Source organism: Balaenoptera physalus (assembly GCF_965194825.1).
Source record: "Balaenoptera physalus genome assembly, chromosome: 18".
Classification (NCBI taxonomy): domain Eukaryota; kingdom Metazoa; phylum Chordata; class Mammalia; order Artiodactyla; family Balaenopteridae; genus Balaenoptera; species Balaenoptera physalus.
In genome coordinates, this window is record NC_138899.1 from 67,162,719 (window position 1) to 67,182,320 (window position 19,602).

The 19,602-nt window shown below is 38.1% G+C and overlaps 2 protein-coding genes across 6 annotated transcripts in view; one reads left to right on the forward strand and one right to left on the reverse strand.

The window, feature by feature from the left end:
* Positions 1 to 10,212, reverse strand: part of COG6 (component of oligomeric golgi complex 6) — a 77,420-nt gene extending 67,208 nt beyond the window's left edge. For 3 of the 5 annotated variants that reach the window (XR_014256163.1, XM_082435020.1, XM_082435019.1), the window contains exons 1-4: positions 9,978 to 10,212; positions 7,729 to 7,872; positions 4,491 to 4,562; positions 3,152 to 3,210 (exon numbers count right to left, since the gene is read on the reverse strand). Coding sequence is in view for 4 of the 5 variants with exons in the window: in XM_082435020.1 (XP_082291146.1) it covers positions 3,152 to 3,210; positions 4,491 to 4,562; positions 7,729 to 7,872; positions 9,978 to 10,130 (428 nt within the window). In the remaining variant the exon portion in view is untranslated. The remainder of the gene's footprint in view (positions 1 to 3,151; positions 3,211 to 4,490; positions 4,563 to 7,728; positions 7,873 to 9,977) is intronic. The other 2 variants (XM_082435018.1, XM_082435021.1) reach the window with 2 other exon arrangements.
* A 50-nt stretch (positions 10,213 to 10,262) lies between these two features.
* Positions 10,263 to 19,602, forward strand: part of LHFPL6 (LHFPL tetraspan subfamily member 6) — a 270,020-nt gene continuing 260,680 nt past the window's right edge. The window contains exons 1-2 of the mRNA XM_082435036.1: positions 10,263 to 10,395; positions 10,743 to 10,856. The gene's annotated coding sequence lies outside the window, so the exon portion shown is untranslated. The remainder of the gene's footprint in view (positions 10,396 to 10,742; positions 10,857 to 19,602) is intronic.

Genomic DNA, 19,602 nt, shown 5'->3' on the forward strand with positions numbered 1-19,602 from the left:
AATTTCTACCATTTGATTCTTTAATTACAATTAAATTCTAGGAATTCATCCTAAGAAAATAACCTGAAATGCACAAAATGATTTAAAAACATTTCCCTAACCATTATGCTTAATAATGGAAACAATATCTGATAATTTAAGAATGCTTGTTCATTCACAAGAAAAAATACAATGCCACATTAAAAAACATGTTTTTTAAAAATAAAAGATATAGGAAAATGAACATGAAATTTTAAGTGAGTGAAGTAAAATATAACTATGCACACATACTAACTCTGGGAGAAGATACACCAAACTGTTAACAGTGGCTATGTCTGGGTGGTGAAACGACAACTACATCTGTAATTTTCTTCTTTAAGTTTTGCATATATAAAAGAAAGGAGGAGAAAGAAGAAAGATGTGACACTCCCCTGCCTTCTCCTAACTTTTTACCAGGCAATGAAAGAATATGTATCACATATGCTCTATATTTCTACATGTATATTTGTGCAAAATAAATCCTTTTTATATTTTTATGTGTTACCAACTTCAAAACCTAAATTAAAATAGTTTATAACAAATAATTAAAATTACAAAACCATTAAAAAATAAAATAGTAAGAAACTGGTGGCGCAGTTGTTAAGAATCCGCCTGCCAATGCAGGGGACACGGGTTCGAGCCCTGGTCCGGGAAGATCCCACATGCCCCGGAGCAACTAAGCCCGTGCGCCACAACTACTGAGCCTGCGCTCTAGAGCCCCCAAGTCACATTACTGAAGCCCACATGCCCTGGGCCCACAGGCTGCAACTACTGAAGCCCACATGCTCTAGGGCCCGTGTGCCGCAACTACTGAGCTCACGTGCTGCAACTACTGAAGCCCGCGCGCTTAGAGCCTGTGCTCCACAAGAGAAGCCACCGCAATGAGAAGCCCACGCACTGCAACAAAGAGGAGCCCCCACTTGCCCCAACTAGAGAAAGCCTGCGCCCAGGAACGAACACCCAATGCAGCCAAAAATAAATAAAATTTAAAATAAAAAAAAGAAAAAGAAAGAGAAAGAATGAGAACTTAAATAACATAGCTGAGGAAAGCTATCGCAATTAAGCGCAGAACAGCCTAAGCGTCCAGCCACCAAAGCCAATGTAGAAACAAGATGTGCTACACAACTTTGTCTAATAAAAGGGGAGAAATATGGAGGGTAAAGTTCCTTGAGGTATGTCAGACAGTGTGTTCAGCACCCTATACCCTGTGACATAGTTTATTATTCCTTTTTTCAGATGTGATAACAGAGACGGTGGGAGGTTAAGAAATAACCCGTGTAAGATCAAAAATCTAATGAGCTCTTACCCAAGATTTGTATTAGAATTCAGATTTTCAAGGTCTACATTCTTTCCACTAACATACTACACCTCAAAAATAAACATAAACATTCGCCAGAGACTATGTTTTTCTGAGTCCAAAGAGAAATTTGGCTGGTAGGCCTTTCCAAGAGACAAAAAAATACATAATAAATAGTGATTTCAGTGGTATTCAAAAATATGGAGGTATGTTCATCTGGACATAGCCCTTCCTAATCATAAATGAAACCCATCTTCTGACTGTCAATTAAACATTAAGGGCAAATGTTAAACTGCAGTTCTGTGGAGACAATTCTACACCAAACTTTACCGATTAGAGCAACAGCTGTCAAAGTGACCTCCTTCTAACTCAGTTGGAAAAAATATTCATATCATTTATAAATCTGTCTGAATAAGAATATCATGTTATCCAAATAAGCCCATAGAATTTCTATTTCTAAAGCCAAATGCTTGTCTAAGTTTCTCATTAAAAAGGAAAAGGTAATTTTTTAAAATGGAAAAACAACTTTGCCAGCACCCAGGAATCTGTTATGATTTCTGCTATGTAATTTTCCTAAAATACATTCACACAAATGTTCACTTGGCACATCAAATCCATAGCTCTTGGGATACTAGAATGTCATAAATGTTTGCTTCCCAGAAACATGCCAGGCCAAAACACTTTTTTCATAGGCTTACTAAAATAATAAACATAAACAACCTTGCTTAAATAGTTTTCACAACATATGAACAGAAGGACAATATTCTAATATTGCCTCCTGAAGACATTAACCAGTCCCATACATGTTACGAGCTCCAATAAAATACTTATTTTTCAGTTTTTATTTTATGTTCCTTTCCTGACATTGGAATAGCTATATTTCATATTCATTCACCCAAAATTATTTATTGAATCTACAATGTGTTACACATTGGAGACACAAAAAGAGAATAAGAAATTGTCATCGTTCTCAAGGAGCTCACAGTTTAGTAGGAAAGAGAGTCAACCAAGCCAATCATTAGTTACGAGACTGTACTACACACTACAGCAAAGATGGCAAGAGAAAGATTTAACTCAGACCAGAAACTCAGACCACAAACTTTGTATACAGGATTGGTGATCTGTTACTCTCTTAGTTTTAGCCACAATTTTCAATTGAATCCATATATGTTTTTATAGTCAGCCAACAATAACTTAACAGAAAAATTCATGTGTGGGTCTCTAACTGCAAATTTTTTTCCTAGGAAACTTTTCTTTCAAAAGATTAGGTGTGATACTAAAAACATTCTAATTTGATGCTCAAGGCGCATGCTTAGTTCTGAGTACAGAAATCCAGCACCTGCCTTTCCTTAGAGAGTTGGCTGCTCTGTAGAGCCAACCATCTCTTCACATCAGCTGAGACTGCAACTTTTCTCATCGTGGCCATGCACCAATGGGAGAGACCTGTGTGGTGATGGAACGGTTCTGTATCTTGACTGTAGCAGGATGCATAATCATAAGTAAAAAATAAAAGACAATTGTGAAAAAAGATAATAAAATTACTAAAAATTTGAAAAATCCACATATTAAAAAGCAGTCATTTTTTAATTCTATGGCAAACAAACAATGCATCATCACTTCCAAAGAGGGATAATCTCTCAATCATCCCAATTATCAATGTTCCTAAACTACTGTTTTATGTTTATTTTACTCTTGGGTAACAGCTTAGAACCTCATACTTTGTATCATTTTTGAGTCACATTTTTGATTATTGTTTTAACTTTGAAGTTATCTATAATTTTCTTTCCGAGTTATCTCCAAATTAATGAAGAGTTGATTATGTAAAGAAAAACTTACCTTTCAGCTTGAAGCTTAGTGGTTTTTGTTATTAAATCTTGAGTCTGTTCCTTTGCTGCCTAAAATTATAAACATATCTATTATCAGTACATTTCAATTTTTTTCAACTTCAGAAAACTAATACTGCCACTTACTGGAGTTCAGACTATAGCAAATGAGATCACACTCCAGAACTCAAAAGTTTAAAAAAGGCCCAAGTAACTCAAGGTTCATACACTACGTTTAATAAGAAGAACTCACTCAGAATTCTCAATACACACATAATGCTAAGGCTTACAAGAAAGAAAAAGGTATCACAACGATGTTTATTAAGGAATTTAACAGTTCCTGATGCTTTTCAGTGGAACAGAAGCGCTGCCAGAGCCAGTTAAGGATGAAGAACAGGACTTCAGCTACAGACATGCTGAGTTGAGGTGCCAGGAAACCTCTGAATGGAGTTGTAAGTTAAGTCACTGATACGCTGCTGTGGAACTCAACAGAAATACCCAAGATGGAGATAAAAATTTGAGAGTTGGGATATACAAAAAAGAAAACTCTCATATAGGATTTTGGAGAACATTAAAGATAGCCCCATCTAAAGGACAGAGGGCTGTTCCTGACCAAGTTATACTAAACAATCCTCTCTCTCCCAAACCAGAGCTGAAAGGATCAGGAGTGAAAACTTGATGAAAAGGTATTTCAAAGGTTAGGAAAATATTTATAAAGTGAATTGAAACACATAACAAGTGTAACCAATGAGATTCTCTCTCAAAGACCTGAACTGGGAACACTACAAAAATAAGGCAGTTACTAACGAGAAGAGAAACAAGTCAGTGGTTGAGGCAGGTAGAAACACAGGGCATTAAATGAGTCAGAAGTATGTAGGTCAATGTTAACTCTACAGCCAAACCAGAGGTTTGGAACTGCTTTAATAAACAGACCTAAACTTATATACATTTTCCTGAGATATTTTTTAGGCTGAACATAAATCATAATTAAGCTGGGTCTTTATTGGGCATAGCATTAGTTTGAAATTATTCCTAAGGCTTTCTACTAAGGAATTTATTTCTGCTGCATTTGTGGAATATTATGGGATTGAAAAGTTTATCAAAATTTTACAGTTATCTCTATACTGGCAAGATCAAAATATAAAGGCTTCTGGAGTTAACTGCACAATATTAGTAAACCATCACCAAAGAGACACAAAGACATTTATAGTTAAAAAAAAATAAGCATAATATTTATATTCAAACTTCCTACAGGGCATGATGTATTAGATATCCACACATTTTGTAGATCTATCTAGCAATTTCTGAAAGTTTATCAGGAACTAGGCTAAAATCCAGCCACTATACAGTACCTGTAGGCGACATGTCATATCTTGACAACAGCTGCTCATTGCCTGAACTTCTTCATGTATGCTTTCAAGTTCCTGAAAAGGAAAAAAGTAACATCAACCACTATATATTGTTAAAGAAATTTCTCTTCTCTTAGCCAAATCCTTACTTTTGTCCCTTTCTTGCCAAAGCATGACAAAAGATCCCATATTTAAGACTGAAAACGATTAAAGAGAACAATATCTAGTATAAGAAAAGATGTAAAAAAAAGAAAACCTAGTATATTCTTTTTAGAGGGTCTGACAATAGGAAAATGGCAAATGCTTTAAGAATATGAATACCTGTTTATTCAGAAATTCTCATACTAAGAATTTATCCTAAGAAATTAATCAGATAAGTGTACAACAATATATGTAAGAGATGATCAACACAGAGTTGCCTAAAACAAATGGAAAATGTGAAATGTTTCCAACCATACAATGGAAATCTGTGCATACATTAACGATAATATCTATGTGTGTGCGTGTGTGTGTGTGTGTGTAAATTAGCATGGAAAGATGTCTATACAAAGCTAAAAAAAGGCTTATAAAGCAATACATATAATACCTCCCGGTTTTTTTTTTTTAGGAAAATACATATATATGTGTGCAGAAGAACACAGGGAAGGCTCTATGAAGGGCTATACAATAAAATACTGACAGGTTATTTCTATGTAATAGAATCATAAGTAATATCGATAGTTCCTTCTATTTCTGACCTTATTATTTATCTTTTCTATAATGAATTATTTATAACTTTTAATTAATAAAAAACAAGAAAATTTGAAAACCCAATAAACTAACAATAGTGCCTCCTCCTATATGGTTGAAAGTAATCACATATTAGATCATGCCAAAAATCTGGTAAGTCTCCCAGTAACATTCTTTCCCTATATACTCCCACCTCCAGCCCCCTCCACATATGGAAGAATTTAACTGGTCACTAAGTTCTATCATTTATAGCCCTTATTATGTACATCTTATCCACTTCTTTTTTTACAACCCAAACAGCTACTACTTGAGTTCAGTTCAATTGCTTTCTCCTGTATGCACTGATAAAAAACGGTCTTCCAACAGGCCTCCCCGGCTCCAAACTCTTTCCTAAATCATTCCCTACAATCTTTACTGAACCAATCTCTTAATATGAAAAAATGATATCACAGAATTATATTTAACTTCATACTGCACTATTCTCTTCTTTTTCCCAATTCAATTCAGTGTCACACAACAGAAAGATATGCAAGGAAAGAAAGTTTCAGTGGTAGACAGGGTCTTACTATGGTCTCTTTCAACACAATGCCCAAACCTTCAAATAGAAACATGACAGTTTTATGAAGGGATGGGCCAATCATAGGGCAAGAGATAAGAAAGCAACCAAGCAGGACTACAAACAAAATGTAAGGATGAACCAGAGTTAGGAAGTCACTTACAAGAATGTGAGCATACATCCTAGTTCCAGAATTAAATTTTTTCCTTTCTCTACATAAAGTACTTTGAATTATAAAAATCATAGCACCAGACATTTTCAAATGTTATTCTCTGTATCTTACCATTAATAGGATGTAAATCAAATTATTTAAGTGCTAAACTGCTTTAAACAATAAAAGAATGATTTCAAAATAGCAATTAATGTCAGCAATAGCAAACAGGTACTAACAGGCAAATTAATCTATTTCCTTAAATCTCACGGTATAAGACTAGCACTATGACATTATTCTGGTCCAATTTTCTTGCCAAGAATTCTTCAGAGGTGATGTTGTATACCTTTGTTAGGAGTCACATATATGACTGTTTATTTTTGTGAGATGAGCAGTTACTGATGATCAGTGGTTTTCAACTTGGGCAAATCTGTCCCCCAAGGGGGCATCTGGCAATGTTCGGAAACATTTTTGGTTGGAACAACTTGAGGAAAGGTGGCGCTCCTGGTACCTAGTGGGTAGAGGCCAGGGAAGCTGCCAAACATCCTCCAAAGCAGAAGACAACCCTCAACAACTACCGGGCCCAACATGTCAACAGTGCCAAGACGAAGAAACCCTGTGCTAGAGCCTTTGAACAGTGGTTACAAAATCTTCTATCATTTCTTCATTTATTAAGTGGAATATTACAATAAAGGGAAGCCCTGCCTCAACAATTGTATATAGTTGGTACTAAAGACAGGATAAATGCTTGACTCTTTCCTTTTATTTAGTAGTTTTCAAAACGATACGTTGGTTCCCTCACAGCCACCTAAGATAACCAGTGAGGGTTCTGCTGGTTTTTAGTATCATTATGAACTCACGGATTTAAATACGCTTCATGTGTTTCAGTCCACTGCAGTCATTCTTACTGATGCTCAAATCATCCTATATTTGGCCAGTGGAAACCTCTTAAGTCAGCTCCAGAGTCCTTCTGACACTTCCCAGTAGTCTTCTACAGCTTCCTCACTTTGGTACTTCCTTCCAGTGGGAAATGGTGTTTAGAGAGTACAATTCAGATGTGCTCTTCACTACTATCTCTCCCTATTTTTATGAACACTACCAAACTTCCCTTTTAATCTTCCAGATTATTAGCCTTCAGCCAATGAAATCCTACTACACTGTTAAAAATAATCTGTCTCACTAGAACCATGTATCAAACTCTCATACAACTCACACAGAACTATTAACTATGTAATATCACTCAGTAATATTAACATAATTAATGAAGTATTATATAATACATAAATAAAATATAACATAATAAATAAAATTCATTTTCACCCTATGGTGAGTAGACTGCTCACTCAAGTGTAATGAAACATTATTTATTAACTGAAGTCACTGATCTTAATTAATCTGAAAATTTCATAATTTAGGATGCAGTAAAGTAACTCAATCCTAATTAATCTGCAGTGGAGAAGTGGTTATCTAAGGGAGGTTTATTAAATGAGGGACTATTTCTACTGGAAAACCACTCAGAGAAGTGTTATTTTTTGTTTGTTTGTTTCAAAAGCTAAGATTCCTAAAAGAATATCCTGGAACAAATGTTACAACTTTCCAAAAAGCAGCACTAGTGGAGGTTAAAGATTTAGAAATCACACTAATCCAAAGAAAGACCTAGAAGCTGCTGGAGTAAGTAGCTAAATTTCTATTTGAGCACGGTACACGAGTAGCAAACATATCAACTCTATGCATAGAGAAGCTCAGCACAGAGCCAGGCATATAGTAAGCTCTCAATAAATGGTAAATGAAAACAGTTTACATACTTCCTTCACTTCCTTGAAAATGCTTACAAACTCTTCATTGATGGCTAAACTTCTGCGTTCAATATCTCCACGTAAATTTCTTCGAGTGCGCAAACTATTTTCAACAAAAAAGGTTGAGAGTGCCTTGAGAGCTTCCAACATCTCCTACATAATTGACAATAAAAGAACATTATTGGGACCGATTTTCAAATGTTTTTCTAATCTCAAGTAAAATTTTAATGAAATCATTTCCAAATAATTTGTTTCCATTACACAATCCAAAAAATATTGGATGACCTTCACATTACTCAACAGTAAACTTATTTCTGAGACACAATAAGGACATACTTACTTGTGCATTGTGACATATATACGTTATTCAACACAGAATTGTTTGGAACCGCAAAGATTAGAAAAAAACCCTAATGTCCATCTAAAAAGGATTGGTTTAAAGACATTATGATACAGCCATTGAAAAAAAGTGGAAATTCTTGGGACTTCCCTGGTGGCGCAGTGGTTAAGAATCTGCCTGCCAATGCAGGGGACACGGGTTCGAGTCCTGGTCTGGGAAGATCCCACATGCCATGGAGCAACTAAGCCCGTGAGCCACAACTACTGAGCCTGCGCTCCAGAGCCTGCGAGCCACAACTGCTGAGCCCACATGCTGCCAACTACTGAAGCCTGTACTCTCTACGGCCCGAGTGGTGCAACTACTGAGCCCACATGCTGCAACTGCTGAAGCCCGCGTCCCTAGATCCCATGCTCCACAACAAGAGAAGCCACCGCAATGAGAAGCCCGTGCACCACAAGGAAGAGTAGCCCCCGCTCGCCGCAACTAGAGAAAGCCCGCGCCCAGCAATGAAGACCCAACGCAGCCAAAAATAAATAAATAAATTTAAAAAAAAAAAAGAGTTAACATTTAACAAGAAATAACTGCTGCGGCCCTGTGCTGAGCATTTCACCTGGATTCTCTCATTGAACCCGCCAACAACCCTGAGGAGGTTACTGGCAGTATTCCCAATTTAGAAACTTAACGTCAGCTCACAGAAATTAAGGGACTTATTGAAACCGTAATGCACCAATTTGGTGGTTATATCTAATAAGTGGTGGTCCCAGAGCCAATCTTTCTTACTCATTTTAGTATAATGCTAATTTTTACACACCAATTCTTATTGACAGCTTACTATCAGTTACAGTAAAAAATAAAAATAAATAAAAATTTATAAATAAAAATTTATAAATAAAAAATATAAATAAAATAAAAATGTAAATAATAAATAAATATAAATAAAAATTTATCTATAACTTTATCTATAAAAATAAAATTTTTATAGATTAAAAATTCTATATCTATCTATATCTATATAGATAAAAAATTCTATTTTTATCTATTAAAAATGTATCTGTAAAACTCACTTAAACATAGTCTAAAATATGTATAAAAAATAAAAATTTATCTATGAAACTTATCTAAAAATTTTAGATAGAAACTTATCTATAAAACTCTCACTTATACACATTCTTTTTTCTTTATGCCACCATGGCATGACCAATATACCCAGCGACTCAGTGATACAGAAGAGATAATCTGCTACCACGGGAGATGGAAAGTCCAATCTAAGTTTCAGGAGGTACTTGGGAGAGAATGCGGACAGTTTATCTTGTAAAGAAATACAGCATGAGCCCATACATCATGGACAGTGCTTAGCTCACAACAAAAAGTAGTAGCTTGTAACAAATTCAATAAAGACTTTAAAAAAAACAAACAAAAAAACTAGTAGCCATGAGCAGGTGGTAGCCCTTTAGCGCTGCAAATTATTTTAATTCTTTTCACCTGTCAATGGAAAGGCTCAAGGATGCTTAGCCCTGATCTCCCGTTCCTCCTAAGCTCCCCATTCGCGCTGCCTTATTTTGTAGTTTGCTCTTTTGCATGTTTCTTCTCCTGCCCGGGGCTCTCCCCTCCCCTCACTGCTCAGACCCCCGAACACCTGCGGGGGCAGGGGACTTCACCGTTTGCCTTCCCGATCCAGAGTCTTCGAAGAAGTTAAATATGGGGCAACACCCAGGAAACCTCTTCGCTCTTCCAAGGGCTCCTCGGCCTCCCCTTTCTCACCTGCCCCACGCCGGCAGCGCAGCGGGTCTCGTGGGCCTGGGGTCCCCTCCGCGGCGGGGATAAGGGACGAACCCGAGGGTGCAGGACAGACACCGCCCCCAGCCCGGGTCCGACCCGCGGACGACGCAGCACCCTCGACCCCTCCAGCCCCGCTCACCTTGTCGTTGTCCAGCCGTGTGTCCAGGATCTTACGCAGCTTCCGCGATAGCGGGTTGTTAGTCTGCGCCGAGGTCCCGCCGGCCCCATTGTTGAGGGCGTTGACAGCCCCGGTCGCGGGCACGGCGACTACTTCCCCGCTGCCCTCGGCCATAGCGCCGCGCCCCCGCCCGCCAACTCGGCCCCAGCCGCCTCAACCCAGAGCACGGACGCGCCGGCAACCCCGTAGCGCGCAGGCGCGCAGCTGCCGCGCATGCGCCCTCGGAAGGCTCTGCTCCGCCCACTCCCTGCCGCCAGGTTGCTAGAAGTGGTAGCAGCTGCTGGGAGTTAGAGAAGTCGGCGGAGGCGGAGCAAGACCCGCGGGGTGAGAGGAGGAGAGTAACGCGAGATTTTGCAAAGTGGACTGAAATTCAAATCAGGTGTGGAGTTTGGGGATTACGGTTTATGGGATTAAAGGCACTTCGGGATCCTGAATGTGTGAAAGTCTGAGCTAGACTTAAGTAAAATACACTGAGGCCTGGGCCTGGGCAACTATGTTTAGTAAAAGCTAACTCTAGTTAAGTTCACTTTAGAATACTTTGTAACTGTTTCCTGCAATGAAGGAGATTTAAATGCAGCTGTGGAAAGAATTCCAAAATATAGTACGTGAAAAAGCAAGGTGAGTTACAGTGTGTATAGTGTGATTACTTGTGTGGTGTGTGTGTGTGTGGTGTGTGTGTGAAATAGAGGTACGTGTAAATTTAGGCTTTTTTTTTTTTTTTTTCAGGATGGCATTCCTTTGGAAGAGAGGCTTCCAATTTTCATTTTGTACCTTTCCAAACGGACTGAACTTTCTCATCTTCCCCGTGGGTTACTTAATATATCAACAGCGGTTATTAAGGTAAGGTAATTATGGCCTACTTTTCTGTGTTTATTTGTACTTCTCTGAATTTGCAATTGTAAAAAAAAGGAAACAAAATAATTTGAAAATTAGCATGATATAGTAGGATGAAGACAGGGAAATTATTGTAAAATTTAAATATATTTAAAGCAATTTGTATATTTTTTAATGTTCACCTATCATTCTTTTATAAGGCTAACTATAAATTCTAAGTTAAGGGCTTGAAATCAATACTTTTCAACAGTTCAAAGCAGTATTTTCCAACAGTTAAAATAAATATTCAGGTAAGCCTCATCAGAGACCTAGGTTTTATATATGTATATATTTATATATGTGTATAGATAATATTTATATATAACAATTTTTATTGAAGATAAAGGTTTTCTTTTATTGAAAATGTAAAAGATATTTATGTATATTGAACTTCTTAATATAGTAGACACTGAAAGTATTAGAGACAGGCTCTGACCTAAATATTTTAATTTAATGGGAGAGCAAATACATGCATGTAAAAGAGTAAAGCATTTTTATATAACAAAGCTTTTTTTTTTTAATAAATTTATTTATTTGTTTGTTTTTGGCTGCATTGGGTCTGTTTCTTTGCGTGGGCTTTCTCTAGTTGTGGCGAGTGGGGGCTACTCTTCGTTGCGGTGCATGGGCTTCTCATTGCGGTGGCTTCTCTTTGCTGCAGAGCATGGGCTCTAGGTGCGCGGGCTTCAGTAGTTGTGGCAAGTGGGCTCAGTAGTTGTGGCTCGCGGGCTCTAGAGCGCAGGCTCAGTAGTTGTGGCTTGAAGGCTCTAGAGCACAGGCTCAGTAGTTGTGGCACATGGGCTTAGTTGCTCCGTGGCATGTGGGATCTTCCCGGACCAGGGCTTGAACCCATGTCCCCTGTATTGGCAGGCAGATTCTTAACCACTGTGCCACCAGGGAAGTCCCTAACAAAGCATTTTTATATAACCACAGAAGAACCATGCTGAAGTGTAAAACGTGGACATTTTTACCTTCCAAGTAGCAGTTGAAAGGAGGGCCATTTGAATTTGCCCCTCTTCCCCTTTGGTTGGTTATTAAAACTTTCCTGCTCTTTGGCTTCTGAAATAAGTGGAAGTCACATCATTTTGGCCACTGTGACTTCATCAAAATATAATATGGCATTTATTAAAGCCATGTCTGGTGAATCATAGAATAAAATAGAATGTTCAGTCCTGTACATTCTTCCCTGTATTAAAAACAATATCTTCGGGCTTCCCTGGTGGCGCAGTGGTTGAGAATCTGCCTGCCAATGCAGGGGACACGGGTTCAAGCCCTGGTCTGGGAAGATCCCATATGCCGCGGAGCAACTGGGCCCGTGAGCCACAACTACTGAGCCTGTGCGTCTGGAGCCTGTGCTCCGCAACAAGAGAGGCCGTGACAGTGAGAGGCCCGTGCACCATGATGAAGAGTGGCTCCCGCTCGCCACAACTAGAGAAAGCCCTCGCACAGAAACAAAGACCCAACACAGACCAAAAAAAACAAAAACAAAAACAAAAAAACAATAGCTTCTATTATTTAGTGTCCAAATTTATTGAGAATCAGGCTCAATGCTGGATCCTTTTAATACACTATTGTTATCTGCATAACTACCCTGCAACATAGGGATCATTACCATTTTATCATGTCATTAGTATTCTGTTTATGATGAGTAATCCAAGGCTACGGAAGTCTTTCCGAGGACATAAGGCTACCTCACATCTCATCGTTAGTTACCAGACAAGTTGGCAGTAGTTTTCAAATTCTACTACTGCTTCCTCAGTTTTCATTTTGAGTTGTGTACACCTCTCACTTGGAATGTAGGCAAAAACTTTTGCAGCCAAACTTTCAAATGTATTCTGTGTTGGTGTTGCCTTGACACTGTTCTTACTACCTTTGCACTGACACCAGCACTATTTCTCTAAAACAGATTTGGTCCTATCACTTTTTTGCTTTAAAAACCATGATGGCAGTTACTGAATAAAATAACTTTTTAGTATGGTGTACACATACCTTCATAATCAGATCTCAGAGTATCACTGTAGTTTTATTTCTAGGTACTTGCTTGTGATTACAACACTCAAGCCACCTGTATTTTCTGGGCCACAAACACATCCCAAACTTTTAAGTCTCCATACATTGGCTCATACAACTCACTCTTCCAGGAATGTGTGCTCCTGTGAAACTGGTGAAGTCCTATTTGTCCATCTGGCTCCACTCAAGTATCACTTCTTCTCTGTACCTTCACATAGCTCCCCATCTGTCCTTGGGCAGAATTAATTGATATGTCATGCAAATTCCATAGCACTTAATATAATACAACACCTCTATAACTTGTGTCATACAATTATTTTTAAATTTATTTAAGTTTTGTGTTCCTCCACTAGACTCTAAGTACCTGGATGATGGGGACTTTGCCCTCCTGGTTTACAGCACAATATCTTACCCAATATATGTGCTTATTAAAGGCTTACTGAATGAAAAGTATTGAAATGAATTTTTTGTGTTTTTTTAATTTTATTAATTTTGGCTGTGTTGGGTCTTCATTGCTGCGCACGGGCTTTTCTCTAGTTGTGGTGAGTGTGGGCTACTCTTCGTTGTGGTGTGTGGGCTTCTCATTGTGGTGGCTTCTCTTGTTGCAGAGCACGGGCTCTAGAGCACAGGCTCAGTAGTTAGGGCTCACGGGCTCTAGAGCACAGGCTCAGTAGTTGTGGCACACGGTTTTAGCTGCTCCGCGGCATGTGGGATCTTCCCGGACCAGGGATTGAACCTGTGTCCCCTGCATTGGCAGGCAGACTACCAACCACTGCACCACCAGGGAAGTCCCGAAATGAAGTTTTACAGCTTTATAAGTTAGAGTTTTTTTTCTTTTGAATTATAGTTGATTTACAATGTTGTGTTAGTTTCTGCTGTACAGCAAAGTGATTCAGTTATATATACGTATATGTATATATATAAATTATTTTTCAGATTCTTTTCTATTATAGGTTATTTCAAGGTATTGAATATAGTTCCCTGTGCTATACAGTAGGACCTTGTTGTTTATCTATTTTGCATATAGTAGTATCTGTTAATCCCAAACTCCTAATTTATTCCTCCCCTTCTTCCCCTTTGATAACCATAAATTTGTTTTCTATGTCTATGAGTCTATTTCTGGTTTATAAATAAATTAATTTGTATCTTTTTTTAGATTCCACATATAAGTGACATTATATGATATTTGTCTTTCTCTGTCTGACTTACTTCACTTAGTATGATAATCTCTAGGTCCATCCATGTTGCTGCAAATGACATTATTTCATTCCTTTTTATGGCTGAGTTATATTCCATTGTATAAATCTTCTTTATCCATTCATCTGTTGATGGACACTTAGGTTGCTTCCATGTCTTGGCTATTGTAAATAGTGCTGCTGTGAACATTGGGGTGCATGCATCTTTTCAAATTAGAGTTTTCGTCTTTTCCAGATATATGCCCAGGAGTGGGATTGCTGTATCATACAAAAATGAACTCAAAATAACTGAAAGACTTAAATATAAGACATGAAACTATAAAACTCCTAGAAGAGAACATAGGCAAAAAATGCTCTGACATAATCATAACAATGTTTTCTTAGATCAGTCTCTCAAGACAAAAGAAATAAAAGCAAAAATAAACAAATGGGGCTTACTCGAACTTATAAGCTTTTGCACAGCAAAGGAAACCATGAACAAAATGAAAAGACAACCTATGGAATGGGAGAAAATATTTGCAAACGATGCAACCTACAAGGGCTTAATATCCAAAATATACAAACAGCTCATACAGCTAAATATCAAAACAAACAACCAATCAAAATATGGGCAGAAGACCTAAGTAGACATTTCTCCAAAGACATACAGATGGCCTACAGGCACATGAAAAGATGCTCAACATTCCTAATTATTAGAGAAATGCAAATCAAAACTACAATGAGGTATCACCTCACACTGGTCAGGATGGCCATCATCAAAAAGCCTACAAAAAGCCTGCTGGAGAGGGTGTGGAGAAAAGGGAACCTTCCTACACTGTTGGTGGGAATGTAAACTGGTGCAGCCATTATGGAGAACAGTACGGAGTTTCCTTAAAAAACTAAAAATGGAATTAGAGTTCTTAATTGCAATGAATAGGACTGACGGGGGACGACTTAAATAGAAATTTATTTATCAAGAGGATTTTGGGTAAGTCTCAGAATTAATAGCAAGGATGAAGGACCACACTTGGAAGAGAACATGGGGAAACAGAAGGAAGCTGGGGACACATTGCCATCATCAAAATCACTCCAGAGAGCAGCTCATTGTGGACCCCAATGTCATTACTGCTGAAGCCTGGACCGACAGGTCACTTCACCCACTGACCCTGGAATTTAGGATGCCTCCACCACACAACTGCCAGAGCTGTCTCTGGAGACTGTGTTGTTTAAAATTCTACCACCTCCCAAGGAGTTGTCCCCATCTATGCTTTTGTGTCAGTTTCTCTTGATTCCCTGCAGTGCCAGTTTCTTTTTGTCCTCAGGTTGTGTTTCTACATTTGTGTGTCTGGTTAGGTGAACCTAAAGCACATGTCCATGCTCTGTCTTCTACAAAGGCTGAGAAATCCAGTAGGAAATGTTTACCTTTCATTGTTAGTTATGTCAATTTCTCCGTGGAAAGCCTGGTAACATGTACTGTCTCTCCTGTGTATTTCTCTCAGGGACTTTGAAGCATCGGTCCCACATTTCCTATCTCTTTTTAATCACGACTCCCTGAGCCTTTTCTTTGCACCTTCTATTACCTGCTTTACTGCCTAGTCCTTGATTTTTAGGCATTGAGGCTTCTCACATGGAAATAGTTCCTGATTTCTCTGTTTTCTCTGAAACCTTATGAATTTTGAAAGCTGCTTCAAATTTTTCATTTTCTTTTTTTGATTCAGGCATATTTTCTGCCATAGTTCTCATCCTTCAGTTTGTCCTTATAATTCTCCAGTTTTAAGGTTTCATAACTGAAACCTTAGCAGTCATGAATGTAATGATTTCATACCTCTTTAGCAATAAAATGATTTCAAACCTGCAAATGCGATCTGCAGAATGAATAACTGCGGCTGGTCTGACTGGAGCCTGGGTAAGGGCCGGCTTTCTTTGCTAAGTACACCTTTTTTTCTCATCTGTGCAGCCTCCCCTTGGCTGCCTGTACCAGTTGGAGTTTGGGGTTGCAAAGTAACAGTGTAATTTACTGGAAGGATGTGAAGGCAGCTCAGACAACTGAAGGGAAGGCTGAAGGTCCAGCTGGGAACCAGCAGCAACTCAGGCTCTCAGTAAGTGGAACCACTTGTTGGTTTTTGGGGCACTGCTGCTAATTCTTTTTTCTGCCTTTGCTCAACATTCAAAGTCCTAAAGCAAGTAAACTTTGACCACATGCCCATCCATTGGTCAGGACACCATGTTTTATGGTTCCAACCTGTTACCAAACCAAACCTGGGTGCGCTCGGCCAAAACACAGCAAAGCCAATCTACCAACACCAGGTTGTAGTGAAGAAAAGTGCAGCATTTATTGCAAAGTGCCAAGCGTGGGGCAAAGCAAGGGAAACGTGCAGCTCATGCTCAGAAGACCAGAACTCCCCAGTGGCTTTCAGGGAAGGGTTTTTAAAGACTGTGAGGGAGAGAATCCCAGGGTGCATGATCAGCTTGTGCAGAATTCTCTGATTGGTTGATGGTAAGGTAACAGGGTGATGTTTCAGGAATCTCCGTCATCAACCTTCTGGTTCCAACCAGTTTGGGATCTACGTGCTGGTGGTCAGCATGCAGTTAACTTCTTCCATCTGGTTGGGGTTTTAGTATCTATAAAACAACTCAAGGATATGACTCAGGATTTTATCTATAGCCATTGAGGAAGAATTAAAGGTTCTTGATTTTGTTTTATGGCTGAACTACTATGATATTGTCTTGTTTGACTGTTTGCCTTTGTTTCTGCATTTTTTTCACTTCTCTGATTAAATTTGCTCTTTGGAACTCTGGAAAGGCCTAGGAGGCTAAAGCTTTTTACAGACAAGAGGCAGGGGACATGAGGATGTCTGTGCCTGGGAAGGCCCTACAGGGTCCTGCTTGGTTTCAAACCCAACAGCACACAGTACTGGAGAGGTAATTCTGGTCAACATAATAACTATAAATTTGTGGTCTGTGAGACAGATTAGGAAATAATCTATATTTAAAAGGTGCAAAATCCAACTAGATAAAGAGTTTAGTTACAGCCCCAGCACTGGGGGTAGATGGGACTGTCATGCAGATTTTAATTAGCTTCGAGCAAACAGAGATTAGTTGCAACTCAGTGGGGTGGGAGATAGTGTGAGTATGAGATGTCGGGCACCCAAATTAGACAATTATATATATGACAGGGGTTATAGTAAGAGTTGTGTCAGAAGTTAGAGTAAAAATAAAATGGCTAAGAAGTAGCCAGATGAAACCATTTCTAGATGAACAGGATTGGCATATTAACAGGCAGCTCAGGTAGATTATTCTGGAAACTGCCACTAGGTTCCAGGTCTCTGTCCAAGGTCTCTGTCCAGAATCTCTAACCACAGCCTGAAATTTTTTGAGTAAAGAGAAGATAAAATGACTTAGCAACTCCAGGAATATGTAAAAATAAGCATGGGGAAAATAATGATAAAATCCTTGGAATCAATATTTTTATACCAGTTTGGAATGTTAAGGGCAAATCTAGGTGACCACAACTGCAGAAAATAAATGAAAAAGAAAATGGGAAATTTGAACAGTGTATAATCATCTGAAAAATATGGGTTGTCTTGTTTTTAAATCTGACGTATTAAACTTGTAATTTCAACTTGAAAATTTTTTGTGTGTGATTTTAATTTTAAAAGGTATAATAGTATTTGATAAGTTTTAACAGCATTTATAAGTTTAAATAAATCTGAATCATCAAATCTTTATTATTAGGTTTTCAAGTATCATTTAAGTACTTAAGAATATTTTGTGTGTTAGGTTTGTAATTCCACCTGCTTATCTGTTTGAAGTACTTTAGAAAACCAGATATATGAAATATTTAAGTTGAAAAGTTTTAGATAATTAAATCAATCACAAAAAAATTCTTAAATATTTAGGAGAACATAACTTGCATGACTTTAATATGATATATTTAAAATAATACATGAATTAAATTTATGAGTTGTACTTAAATGCTTGGGGAAATTTAATATCTTAAATTTAGAAGCAAGTTGAGTATTAATTAACAATCACTAGATTTGTAAGTAGATTTACTTAATATTTAAGTTGTATCTTCAACTTACAATCAAAATTGTAAGGTATGAGCTATTAGTGAAAATGAATGCAGATGTAAGAATTCCTTTCTACACACAAAAGCTATCTTTATACATTTTTTAAAAACCAAAAAAACCTTAATTATCAAATGATAATTCTCCAGAAAGCTATTGAAATGTTGAAACCACTGGTAAAATGGTTGGTGCCCTGGTTCCAGAGTCAGAAAGCCTGGTTTGAATCTCAGCTCTGCCACTGTATGCCCCCGGGCAACTCACATTTTGCCTCCAATTCTTAATCTCCTCATGTGCAAAATGCTATAACACTACCTGGGTTGTTGAGTAATGAGGATTAGATGAAGTAAGATAGGCATAAGAGGTATTATATAATCAAGAAAGTAACACATAGTTGCCACATTTATCTGAGCTATTTCACACACTCTCAGTGAACTATGCAATAATCCATTCCTGCCCAAGTTTCAGACAACAGTCCCACATTCTCAGATAAATAAAGCATATATATTTTTTCAGCGTCAAGTTCCTATCTCCTTTCAGCGTCAAGTTCCATCTGGCACTCACGTGTACGCATACATGTACATATGTAGTTTAATACTAAGGTGTAAGCATCCGTGCGCTTTCTGGAGTTTCTTCTGGCCGTTCCCTCTTTCCTTATACATATGCATGTATTCTCCAGTAACAGGCCTCATTGTGTCTACTTGTTCATTCCTGTGGTCCGAATCTACAGGGTTGCCAGCTGGCCTCTCTTATTTAACACATACTACACGTAATCACCAGGTAGTAATGTCTCCAATTTAAATAGCCACAGGTGCTATTTTCGTTGTCCAATTTCTATGCTGCAGCTTTAACATATAAACAATCTATTTCCCCTTCTTTTGATTTGGTCTCCACCTGTCACTGTTCTGCATAGGTCTGACAGCTTTTGGCTTTTAATTGATTGTTACTGATTTTGTTTTCATAATAGATGAGTCCATGGCCTTTTATCAGAATTAAGCAGTCCACCTGTCACAGGGAATCTGATGTCTGTTGAACTCTTTTTCCGCTTGAGTTTCCCACCTACGCTGTGCTGTGCTTTGGCCATCATATCCATCCCTTTGCCTGGAACGCATTTTCTTTCTTCCTCCCTTGACTAACACTTACTCATTCTTTTAGACTCTCAGGAGCCTCCTCTTCCAAAAATGTACCGAATCAGGCCAGCTGTCCCTTCCATGTGCTCTCGAATCACCCTCCAGGTGGTTCTCTCACTGCACTTTCACACTCTATGTCATTATCGACACATTTTGATGATATTATTCGCGCTAATCTGTGAGCTCCCTGAGTCTAGAAACCATCTCATTCATCTTTGAATACTTGACACTTCATGCAGTTTCTGAAATGTTGTTGGAATTTGATAAGTATTTGTTGAATAAATTAAAAATCAATATGAATAAATGAATAGACTGATGTATTTGAATAAACGAT